We start from the raw sequence: 13,104 nt of genomic DNA on the forward strand, positions 1-13,104 counted from the left end.
CGACACAGACTCATCCCCATCCCCAACTGCCTGCGCCTGTCTTCGACAGTGAAGAGACACAGGGCAGCTAAGCAGGCTTCGCACACGTTTGCAATATTCAGGTGACCCCGAGGACACAGGTAAACCTCCAAATGGCCTCAACGACTCTCTAAGAAGACGCAAATGACCAGCGGTCTGCAAGGGACATAAATCCTTCCATTCCCCCACCATCCAGTCAGAGCTGAAGAAGCTTCTTGGATGAGAAGCGAAACGTCTTCCAAGAAAAATAAAGTCCAGTTGCCTCCTGAAAAAAAGCCCCTTTGGGACTGGCAGTAAGTCCTTCAATATAACCAGGATCAATTAAATGGGTCTTGAAGTGCTAAGTACGCCTTTTGATTTCTTTTTATTAGACTAACATAGTTCAGGGACGTAATGAGCTGCTTGGAAGATGTACCTTTCAGAGTGACCGTAAGCTTTGTGGATGATCTTGTGGGAGACGCCAGCTTTGCTGACCAGCCCGAGATTGAGCTGCCCGCATGTGCAGAGGTCTTATCATGCACAATGGTAAACAGATTGACTGCTGTAATTCCTTTCAATTACTATCCTGAAAACAATGACAAAGAGCATAGAATAAACACTATGTTTACTGGAAAAGAAGATAATCAAAGTATAATAAGGGAAAAAAATGTGTAAGCACATTTGTCATACCAAGCTTCCTTTTCTTGTAAGTTTGGTTGACAACTCTGGCTGACGCCAATCCTTTTCCCCGATAAATATGTGCATGTGTGATATATGTTAATCAGAATCCGTGTTTCCCCATGGATCAAAACAATTCATTTCACAAAAGCGTTAACTGAATTAATAAGTCTTTCTCTTTGCAAGAGAAAATATAGCAAGAGCACTTAGCACTTGTACTTATATGCCGCTTCATAGTCCTTTACAGCCCTCTTGAAGCATCTGGTCCCCAACAATCTGGGGTCCTCATTTTACCAACCTCGGAAGGATGGAAGGATGAGTCAACCTTGAACCGGTCAGGACCGAACTGCCGGCAGTCGGCAGAATTAGCCTGCAATACTGCATTCTCACCACGGCTCCTATAGAGAGAAAATCTTCAGTAACTTAGAACAGGGGTCTTTAAACTTGGCCCTTTTATGATTTGTGGACTTCAACTCCCAGAATTCCTCAGCCAGCGTGCCTGGCTGAGGAATTCTGGCAGTTGAAGTCCAGAAGTCATAAAAGGGCCAGGTTTGAAGACCCCTGACTTAGAACCTTGGAACATTTCAATACGTTGCTTTTTCCTATGGTGTTGTGTATTCACAGCATTCCCACCAGTAGAGGGCACCATTGCATTTTTGGAACAAGACTTCTTCAGAAATCATCTTAACATCCTTTTTGCTATTAAACTGTAATGTAAATTTTCAGAAAACCCCCCCCCTTTTTTAAAAAAAATCAAAGTCATATTTTCAAGGTGACCCCCGATGGGTTTGATGGACATAGATAGTTTAGGATTTGCCTCAAGGAAAGAGAAGCTCCAGATGTTGTGACATTGGATCTGGAATGACGTCATATATTCCGTCTCATTTTCTTTGCGTGTTTAGCTTGGCTGGGAAGGTGCTAACATTTAATCTTCTTGCCTTTCCACAGCATGATTTTTCACTGGAGAAAAAGGTCCTCTACTGGATCGACTCTGCCTCACGGCAGGAGATCCCCTGGTTTAATGTCACTGCGAATATGTATCCCACAGCCCCTCCGTGCTGGCTCCTGTTGGTGGACCCTAAAGAAAACGTGGCTGGCAGCCACAAGGCAACAGGTTGCAAATCCAAGGAAATGACACGTGTCCAAAGCTGTATGAATCTGGACACCGAGTTTGAGATGCTCCACCGCGCTGGGAGCGGAGGGAAGGTGACTGAAAGGGGGAATTTAGATCAGGGTCCTGAGGGCCAGGAATGTTCAGAAGGCACGGAGTCTTCCTCAGCCACTTCTGAAGAACACGACAGTAGAGAACATTTAGCGTCAATGCCCGGTGTTCTACCTCAGCTTTTCGATCTTCCCCAAAGCAGACCGAAGACATCACCAGGGCATCTAAGTGCTGCCTCAGACAGCAGTTGCCCAAGGCCACTTTGGGGCAAACAGAGGCAATCCACCTATTTTTTAAGCAACGTGAAGCATGAGTTGGAAGGCGCCAAGAAGAAGCTGATGGCCGTCATGCATCCCTTAAACCAAACTGCCGCAGACTCCGCCTTGGTTCCGAAGGCTTTCTCTCTCCACCAGCACTCCAGAAGCAGCAGGAGCTTCAGATTCGGACCCGGTTCCCCTCCTCGCTTAGCACAGACTTTAAACCCCACCCCACCAGCCACTTCCGGTTGTAAGCCGAGTCGGCTTCATTCAGCAGGGCTTATCCGTCCCATCCAACACCATAAACCTACCGTGGCCGTAAGTATCTTTCCCGTCTTTTGTTTCCCGCTCCTTCCTGAGTCCTGGTGTTAGTAGACTTACAGCAGTGGTTCTCAACCTTTTTAATGCCGCGACCCCAACCGGTCGTAAGTCGAGGACTAAATCGGTCGTAAGTCGAGGACTAAACCTGTTGTAAGTCAAGGACTAAACCGGTCGTAAGTCGAGGACTACCCAACCGGTCGTAAGTCGAGGACTTTCCCTGCCTGGGAGCGCCGCGCATGCGTGGTTCCGCCCCTTGCGCCGGCCGAGGCGTAGCTGGCAAGCGGCAGAGACGGAGTAGGCCGACCACCAGCTGGCCCAGCCCAAGGGAGGTAAGGCACCCGCCGGAAAAGGGGGAAAAAATGGCGGACAGCCTTGCTTGGCGACCCCCGTGAAATGGTCGATCGACCCCAAATGGGGTCCCGACCCACAGGTTGAGAACCACTGACTTACAGGATCTGGGAGCTGAGCATTTGTCCATCTCCACCTTCCCCTCACTTTATGCTTTTCATAAACCATGCATTTAAAATGGCCTGATTTGCAAAGAGGCTCGCGGGCCCAGCTACGTACAAGTAGCCCTTGACTTACAACCATTTCTTTAAGTGACCGCTCAAAGTTACAACGGCATTGAAAAAAGTGACTTACGATTGTTTTTCACACTGGCGACCATTGCAGCATCCCCAGGGTCACGTGATCCAAATTCAGACACTGAGCAACTGACTCATACTTACGACGGTCGCAGGGTCCCAGATCATGGGATCCCCTTTTGCAACCTTCCGATAAGCAAAACCAATGGGGAAGCCAGATTCAAGTAATAACTGTGGCAGGAAAGGTCGTAAAATGGGGCCAAAATGTACTTGACAACCATCTCACGTAGCAGCAGAAATTTCGGGCACAATTGTAGTCGTAAGCTGAGGACGTAGCTGTATTCCAGCCTCCGGCGCAATTCAGATGCAGCAGTTTTAGCAGGAAGTCCGGCTACAGCAAGGGTAGGCAACCTTGGCTCTTTTATGACTCGTGGACTTCAACTCCCAGAATTCCTGAGCCAGCTGTGCTAGCTTAGGAATTCTGGGAGTTGAAGTCCACGAGTCATAAAAGAGCCAAGGTTGCCTACCCCTGGGCTACACAAAACAAGCAATGCCGCACACGTTATTGCAGTCGTTAATCAATTAAAAAGAAAAGACATTCTGAGATGGCAATGTAAGAATCTTAATAAAACTTAATCAGAAAACCAATCTGGGCAAATGCAACATGTTTTACAAACAGCGAAGGAAAAGGTAACCACATTCAGAGAAATAAAAAATCACATTGATGGTCAGTGGCCGCTGAATGAAATTACTCCAGGGGGCCTGCAAATCTGGCTAAGGGGGAGTTATTAGCAGCAATCAGTCCTTATAATAAGGACAACATAGCAAAACATGGCTTAACATTTTAGCAATCCCTCCACCACAGGTGCTTGGTCTTTATTCCAGCATACCTTGTGATTTCTGTGAAGAACAGCATAAAATAAACAAATCTGTACAAATTGGCAAGAATGAAGCCTAGTTGCAAATATGGACATCAATTGTTTTGATTTCTCAAGCCTGCTGAATAGTAGCCAGATGCATTAATGTTACAAAATGCTTTTAAAAAGACAGTGTAAGAGAAATGTATAGGCCATTCTGGAGTGCATGCCGTTGTCAAACAGTGTCGATAAACACGTGTGCGTGAACGAGCCAGCTCATAATTCAGATACTAAGTTGAGATTGCGGCTAAATCACAGCCCGATCCAGCATCGCTCCTATTATGCAAATGCATGGTTAACTGGAATCAAAATGTCTGTTTGTACTGAAAGGGGATCTGCTTAAAGCTGAAAGAAGCAATGTGAAAACTCGTGATTCCCAGGCTTGAAAGAATCATTGTTTAAACCTCTCAGCTGCCCAAGGGAGATACCAAACAGGGCCAGGGCACGTTAATGGACCGCAGCCCAGGGGTTGGGGATCCCTGTCCTATACCATATTCCAGACAAATGGCTGTCCAATCTCTTCTTGGAAACCTCAAGTGATAAAGCACCCACAACGTCCACTGATTAATTGTGGTCACCATCAGGAAATTTCTCCTTAATTCTAGATTGGATCTCTAATGATCTTCCACCCGTTACTTCTTGTCCTGCCTTCAGATGTCCTCAGAGAATAAGTCCCCCCCTCTTCCCTCTGACAGTCCCTCAAGTACTGGAAAGAGTACTATCATATCACCCCTAGTCCTTCTCTTCATTAAATTGGACATACCTAGTTTCCTATTATCTTCTCATATTATTATGACATTTAACATCCCCAAGGAAAGCAGTTTAATTCTCTGTAGGCTAGTTAGAGGAAGGCAAGAGTTAAACTAGGGTGGCTTAAGGTAATATAAACATCACTTGCATGGTGCCATAAACTATATGATGAAACCCTTTTGGACTCTTATCAATTTAGCACGAAGAATGAGTGGAATGGAATATTTTAATTCTACGTAAGTCCCATCTTTCGGAATTTTTTGTTTTCGTGTGGTTTTGTTTGATGAGTATCTGGCTGCATTGCTTATTGTTAATATGAACAAGGAGCTGTTAAGATTTACAGAAGAGCCCTACATATTTTGGGATGTGACTGCCAAGCTTCAATGAACACAAACAAATTAACGTTTCAGTCTAATTAATAATAATAATAATAATAATAATAATAATAATAATAATAATAATAATAATAATAATAATAATAATAATAATAATAATAATAATAATAATAAAAAAAGTTGGAAGGGACCTTGAAGGTCATCTAGTCCAACCCCCTGCTCAGGCAGGAAACCCTATACCATTTCAGACAAATGGCTGTCCAGTCTCTTCTTAAAAACTTCCACTGTTGGAGCATTCACTGCTTCTGGAGGTAGGTTGTTCCACTGGTTAATTGTTCTCACTGTCAGGAAGTTTCTCCTTAGTTCTAGGTTGCTTCTCTCCTTGATCAGTTTCCATCCATCGCTTCTTGTCCTGACTTCAGGCGCTTTGGAGAATAGCTTGACTCCCTCTTCTTTGGGGCAGCCCCTGAGATATTGGAACATGGCTATCCTGTCCCCCCTCGTCCTTCTCTTCATTAAACTAGACAGAACCAATTCCAGCAGCCGTTCCTTATATGTTTTAGCCTCATACTGTATGCTTTATATCATACTTTATGCTTCATACTTCTATGCTTTAGCCTCATACTGTATATGAGGTGTATTTGAGAGAGAGGGAGGGAGGGAATCTAAACACGTGTAGAGTTTGCATTTTAAGATTTGATTTGTGTGAAAGTCCCTGGCTTGCTTTCTTGAAAGAACGCAGTTTTGCAAATGTCGCTCTCTGTAAAATTCTTCCTCTGTTTCTCCCTAGGGCATATTAGAAATTGGAAAGATGTTATCAAGATAATCCATTTGTCTATGTGTGTTTCCACCACCCAGAAACAGATCACATAGACAGAAAGGGGAAAAAGCTTAGAAATTTATCTCATCAACAAAACTAATCTTAGATGTTGGTTGAATTGCTTATTCCTCTTTCTTGCCCCTTTTCACATAAAACCCAAAGTGCTCTTAACTCAAATGCACATATCAGCAATCCATTGCTGCAAGCCAGGTATATATTTGTCTTTCCAATGTTGTATAATAATTATTTTGGCTGTCTCCAATGCAGCAAAGAGCCAAAGTTCTTGATGTCTTGATAGATTCCAAATGCTGGGGATGTAGCCCAGCAAAACATCACCATTTTTTTAACTAACCAAGATTGATCTAAATTCTTGTTAGCAATCCTGTGGATTTCTGCCCAAAATGTAACAACAGTCAGACATATCCAACTGTACAAGTTAATGTGCCAATGTCTCGATTGCAATTCCAGCAACAACTCTTAAGCGTTTTTAGAGGTATCCATAGCAAATGAAATAGAAATGTGTATTATATTCCCCCCCATGTTTCATAACCCTGGCTGTATAAATTCAGCCATGATGGAGACTAAATGTGTACTTTGGGTTCCAGCCAAGTCAATTTGGTAGGTTTAGGTGCATGTGAGAAGTGTCCCTAAAAAGAGCTTGGATGGGGTGAAATTAGATTAATGGGTAGAATCGATTAATGAATAATTAGTGGGTGGAAGCTTGTTAAAGGGAGAGCCAACCTAGAAGGAAGGAGAAATTATCTGGCAGTGAGAACAATTACAGGGGGTTCTCAACTTACAACAGTTCATTTAGTGACCAATTTTCACAGTTATGATCTCTGAAGAACCCCCCAAGATCACATGATCAAAATTCAGGTGCTTGGCAACTGGCTCACACTTACAACCATTGGTGTACCCCAAGGTCACGTGATCCCCTTTTGACAAGCAAAGTCAATGGGGAAATCAGATTCACTTAACAAGCAGGTTACTACTACCTTACCAACTGCAGTGGTTCACTTAACAACTGTGGCAAGAAAGGTCGTAAAACAGGGAAAAACTCGCTTAACACATGTATCAGTCAACAACATAAATTTTGAATTCAGTTATGGTTGTAAGTCAAGAACTACCCGTAACCCACAAAATAGCTTGCGTCCAGAGGTTCTGGGTGCTCCCATCACTGGAGGTTTTCAAAAATAGACTGGACAACCGTTGGGCGGGATGGTTTAAGGCTCTTTATCGAGCAGGGGGCTGGACTACAAGACCTCTAAGTTCCCTTCCATCCCTATCACTCTATGTTCTGTGTAGATGTCCACCAGATAGTCCACACACAGACCAAGAGCAGATGCATCAACTGCTGGGAACAGTATACCATGACTATCCTAGCCAGAGATTGCCTAAGAAGGTTTGAATGATGATGAGAGAAAAACAGACATGGAAGGACTTGACCACCAGCTGAAAGGGAAAAGTTTCCCAACACCACATCAAGCATATCTTTAAATGATATATAAAGATGTCATTGTTAAGTTCAAAGTGTCCACGTTTTATTTCCCAGGACCCAGCTTTCTTGTCTTCATTATTGTTTTACCAGCCTTTGTCATCTCCTTGGAAACATAATAATTTTTATTCCAAATCAGGATGGTTCTGAATCAGCTTCAGAAAAACAGAAATGAAAACAGGATGTTCAGTGGGGGTGGGGGTGGGGGAAGAGTGTTCTAACGATGGGAATTTTCCTGGCTCGCTTTATGCCTGGCCTAATTTAATTTTAACATGACAAAGACTTGAAGCGCGCTGCCTTGGCATACCCACAGTGCTTGCACATATTCCAGAGGAGAACAAAATCCTTCTGAAAAGCCTCACGAAAGAGCAGATGGCTCATGAAGATTTCTCTAAGTTAACTGACATTAAATGGCTCTGTTTTATTTTATTTTTTTCAGGCTCTCAGCCCGTATTCCTGCCTCCCACCCGGTCCAGGGACCCAGCAACCTCTTAGTCCCCACAGATCTCGTCCTGACTCCACCGCCGATCTGCTCTCGGTGCTGAGCCAAGAGGAACGCGAATTGGTTGAACCGGTTGTAGCCTTGGGCTATCCGATCCGCCGAGCGATCCTCGCCCTGCAGAAGACGGGGAGACGAAACTTAGGCCAGGTCAGACAGAGCTAGGACCGGTTCTCTTCCCAAACAGGGGACATGTGTCCTCTCCAGGTGGTGCAACATTATTTCCAGAAGGCTATCGTGGAGGCACCTGATTGTCGAAAGTGGAAGGAATGAAGCTCTGCAGAGGCTTTGGGGGTTTAGTTTCCCTTCTCCAAATAAGACGGGGCAAAATTCCCCCCTCAACACTGGGGAAAGTGCTTCCAAAGTGTCCCAAGTCTAGGAGAAGACTTTCCTTGGAAAGAATGACTACATTAAGTGCTGGTAGGGTGGGAGCATCCCTTTCATGTCTCTCTCTCTCTCTGATACTCCCTTCCTTGCCCACCCAGATTCTGGAGAGGCAGATCCTTCTCTTTCTTTTGCTGGTGTTTTGTTACAGATATTTGAAATTGGGCTGAATGTCATGGTTCTGTCAGATGAAACTCTTCAAAGAACTTTGAGGCATTGTTTACCTTAAAGAATCTTTATTTGAGAAGCATAGCATCGGCAGAAGCCAAAAACTGGATTCCCCTCCCCTGAGCACATAGTATCGAAGCACAATTCCCTCCTCCAATTAACAGTCATAAATCACATTCTCTGATTAGTTTGAATTGTAGGCTCTCCCTCCAGTTCTCCAGCCTGCCAATTCTGATCATCTCTTATTTCATTAACCTTGGTTCACACATTTAAGTCCAGTATTATTGTGTCTTATCTAAACTCTCATGCACAATCCTCCCCCCCCCAGCATCATCTAACTCTAAAAGTAAAGCATAAGAACAAAATGGTTGCATCTCCAACTGTTGTCAAAGCAAAAACATCCGATGTTAGCAGCGTTGACACTGAGGTTTGCATATGGCTTCAGGGCAGAGTGAAGAATGTTTTTTTCTATGGTGCCATAATTTGGGGAGAGGGCTCTGAGGTCCCATGGGGGCATGGCCTCTGAAGTGATAACCCTGGAGACACGGGGGACAACGTTGCTGGCTCTTTCTTGAAAGATTTGATGGCGCAGTTCTTAGCCACGGAAACTTATTTGGGGTAGTCCGTTTTCTTCAGCCTTGGGATAAGATACAATCTGAGCTGCTTCAAAATAACAACAACAACAACAGCAACACTCCAAGCATATTAGAGATGTAACGCAACCAGGGGTGGGGAGGGTAGTCAACAAAGATGGCAACTTTGATCACACAAGGGAGCAGCTTTTATTTACAAAAATACTTACTTACAAAACAAATACCTGCATATAAACCTGCATTCGAAGTCAGCTTCCCCAAATCATGCCTTTACCAGGATCATTGCTGTGATTGCATGATTTACATTTATGCTTATTATTTATATTAACGACTTCTAGAAGTGCAGAAATTTTACCCGGTTTCATTTTTCATTCGGCTGCCATGCCACAAAAGGAAAATGGTCCAAGGTCAGAAGATTTTGACCCTATCACCATTTGCGTGCCCCTCGGAAGAGACACCCATCCCTCTTTATCAAAAAGAAATATGAAAACAATATTGCAATTAAATGGATGAAAACTAAGCTAACTGTACAACTGTACACTTTGGCTGTATTTAAATTTCTCCTTAGCCTTCAAATAATTATTCCTCTCTTAATATCAACATCGTTTTATTTTCCATAGTTCATATTTGGAGGCTATTTATTTTTATTAGCTTCCATTTGAACTCCAGGTTTATCTCCCTCTGACAGCCACTGAGTTTAAGGCTGATTTTTAATCCCCAGTTGGTAAAAGGAGACACTTGCGCGCTTGCTCACAACTTTTTCACCAATTTTGGGAGCGAGTCAGGGGCCCTATGGCTGGGTCCCTTCACTAGCTGTACCCGTTTCAGACCTGGAAGAACGTACTGTTTCCACGAAAATGGGTTTTTAAAAATAGGATGGAGAACTTTGGCTCACCAATCACAGATTCCCAAGGGACCAATGGATGCCGTGGTATTTAAAGGAGAATGCTTTGGAGAATTATGCAGTCAGTTCTCCAAGAGTAAAGTCAAAAATAATTCTACTCTTGTCTTTTCCATGACAGAGTCCCTTTCTCAGACTTTTGTCTGGCCCCCATCTCCTCTCCCAAGGTGCTGTTAGGCTTTCCTGGATCTGGAGAGTCATCTGATCAACCAAGCAGCCTTAGTATTTTTCTGAGATCTTTGCGCTGAGAAGCTGAACGAAATCTATAAAGAGTTTGTGTGTGCCTTACAGGAAGCAGCGATTAGATTTATATCAGTGAATGTGCCGGTCTTCAGATTCCTCACACATCAGCAGACATATTTTAGACCTTAGTCCATGTGGGTGGACCTTGCCAAACATGGCTTATTCAACAACTGAAGATTAATTTGACAGATGAGTACAGCCTGTAATGTATGAATAGCCAAACTCTTTCAGGTATTGTGGTATTACTGCCCCACTTTAAAAGCTTCTGCAAGCTTCTTCCTAGTGTTGCTTCAGTCTTTTCTCCCACCTGTTAAAAATTTTACATGAAAGTCAAATGTTTACGTGACCCCGGTGGTGAAATTCTGGAGCTTTTCTTCAGAAATTCAAGGCTTAGGAATTGTTTCTCCATTGCCAGCCACGAATTGTGTAATCCTGAGTCTCCTGGTTCTGATACTCTGCGTTCAAGATATATAATATTTCAAAGACATAATGCACTTCATATATTTTTTTTCTGCCAAAACAAGATGAAAGGGACTGATAACACCTTGAAGTCTAAAAAGAAATGTATTAGTTGACAGTTGCAATCATATGCGTGAAGTTTTTGTTCTAAGTCTTGTTTCAAGTTATTCTCTTACTCCTGGGAAGAAGCTCAGGGTAACTCACTTCCAAAATTATTGCCAAGGAATTGACCATAGTTAAGTTGCAGTTCAGAAGATAAGGGTCAACAGAAAACCTACCCCCTGACCTACGTAGAGTTGCGGACCTGCTCATCTATTCCATGCGGCCGGCCTGGCGTAGTTGGATTATGTTTTAGTGGGGGTTTTGTATGGGGTATTTTTAGAGCAGGCCTGTTATTTAATTTGATTTTAGACAGAAATTTGTGTATATTTATCGTGGTTTTTATTATCGCCTGTTCACCGCCCTGAGTCCCGTAAGGGAGATAGGGCGGTATATAAATTCAATTAATAATAATAATAATAATAATAATAATAATAACAACAACAACAAGAGGGCTTGGAGTTAGACCATTTCTAGGAACGTAACAACTCTGGGCTGTTGACTCATTTAACTTCATTCCCCACCACCCCCAGCTCTGTCTGCTATTCTATAGGAAAGCTGCCATTATTAATTTGCTTGCATGGGTCAGTTTGCCCTTTGCAAGGGATGATCCCAGGGTTCTAGATCAGCAGGCCCCCAATCTTTTGGCCACTGGGGACCAGTTCCGTGGAGAGAGGTTTTTCCACGGACTGGAGGGGACGTGGTTTCGTGTGCCGTCTGCATGTCGTGGATGGAGCTTCACTTCTTTGCACGGCCCGGTTGCTTTCATGCCCATGGACCACTGCCAGTCCACAGACGGGGGTTGGGGACCCCTGTTCCAGATCATATTACTGATTCTACAAAGTATGGGAGGGGTTGTGTTGGGTTGTGTTCCTGGTTTAGGAAGTGGATGGATGCCTTTTAGCTGAAATCGTGCTCGGTTAATTAACAGCCCTTCAATTTCTTCTGCTTTCCCATAACAGTTTCTCAGTTATCTGAGTGCCTGTGACAGACTTCTGAAACAGGGTTATGAAGAGGCCCAGGTTATAGAGGCAATGGAAATGTTCCAGAACTCAGAGAAAAAGGTGAGAGCCCAACTTTTGTTGAAAAGTTGATCAAATTCCTTTGCTTACAATGGGGTATTAGTCAAATGAATGATAAAAATGGGTGTCTCCACCTGCGTGGAGTTTTTTTTCTATGTGTGTGAATGTCATTAGCAGTTGATAGAGAGCGTAAAAACTAACACAAACTAATATGGAGGGGAAAAGGAAGGAAGAAAGGAAGGAAGGAAAAGAAAGAAAGAAAAAGAAAAGAAAGAAAAGAAAGAAAGAAAAAGAGAAAGAAAAGAAAGAAAAAGAAATAGAGAAAGAAAGGAAAAAGAAAGGAAAAGAAAGAAAGAAAAAGAGGGAGGGAGGGAGGATCTGCATAGTTTTTAATTCTGTTCTGACAATGATAAATCCAAAATGACTCACAATAAGAGTGATGACAAAACAAAGCAAGGAAAGAAAAACAGAACACAACCAAGTTTGAACATGCAAGAAAATCAGCCTGACTAGAGTTGGGAAGAATTTTAAATCAAATTTTTAGAAGAAATGGCCTTTGCCTTAAGGTTAGAAGGCAATGAAACAGTTTTTCTAGCTCATTGGCAAAAGAGAGAGGGAAAACACGGCACAACGTGCTAAAAGCCAGTTGCCAGCATCACTTTCTTTCAGCCATGATGTGGGCTTAACGTTTTTCCATGTTTGCTTATGGATAATTCACTGACATTGACAGATCAGTTCCCTGCTTTTAAAAAAAATGATATTTCAATACAGATTGTTATTCTTGGCAAGATATAGCCTCCTAGTCTGTTATTCAGAATCCTGAAGGCTCTAATCCTCATGATTTTATAAAACTGGGTTTCTTTCTTATGGGAGTTTCAGAGCACCTGTGGAAATGCACTCTTCGTTCCCACCCTGGTCTCATGGCTCCTGTGCTTCCTTCCCACGGCAGGCAGCAGAATTTCTTCGCCTCTTAGCCCAATTCGATGACATGGGCTTCCGACAAGCCGACATCAAAGAGGTCCTCCTACTGTGTGAAAACCACCGAGACAGGGCCCTGGAGGAGCTCATGACACAAAGCCAATGAAAGCGGACCAGCGTCCTATCCTCCCCTCCCCAAATGAGTCTGTAAATATTGTAGTCTCTCAAACATTTATCTTATGATTCTCTTCAATCACCATTTGGAAAGCTCGCCTTTGTGATTTGTTCTAATCTTTTCTTTAAAAAAAAAAAAAAAAAGCTTGTTATTGAGCCAACCCTGGATACACATTGGGGATGTACAAGCCAGCCTGAATGACTTAATTCTACTTGGTTCATAGGGTGCCCGAAAGGCTTTGTTTATTATTATTATTATGGATCATCGCACAGTTAGCCAGATGTTCAGAATGGATTTGGCATTTTGTCTACCTATCGAGTCCTTACT

The 13,104-nt window shown here is 43.2% G+C and overlaps 1 protein-coding gene across 1 annotated transcript; it reads left to right on the forward strand.

Moving 5' to 3' along the window:
* The first annotated feature begins 411 nt into the window (after positions 1–411).
* On the forward strand, positions 412–12,884 carry UBAP1L (ubiquitin associated protein 1 like). Its single transcript, XM_015819157.1, has 5 exons — positions 412–543; positions 1,624–2,412; positions 7,756–7,965; positions 11,625–11,726; positions 12,634–12,884. Exons 1-5 carry the CDS (start codon positions 412–414, stop codon positions 12,766–12,768), a joined length of 1,368 nt encoding a protein of 455 aa, XP_015674643.1. The 3' UTR covers positions 12,769–12,884.
* The last annotated feature ends 220 nt before the right edge of the window (positions 12,885–13,104 follow it).

The sequence above is a fragment of the Protobothrops mucrosquamatus genome, unplaced genomic scaffold, assembly GCF_001527695.2.
Source record: "Protobothrops mucrosquamatus isolate PMUCROS unplaced genomic scaffold, P.Mucros_1.0 scaffold865, whole genome shotgun sequence".
NCBI classification, from domain to species: domain Eukaryota; kingdom Metazoa; phylum Chordata; class Lepidosauria; order Squamata; family Viperidae; genus Protobothrops; species Protobothrops mucrosquamatus.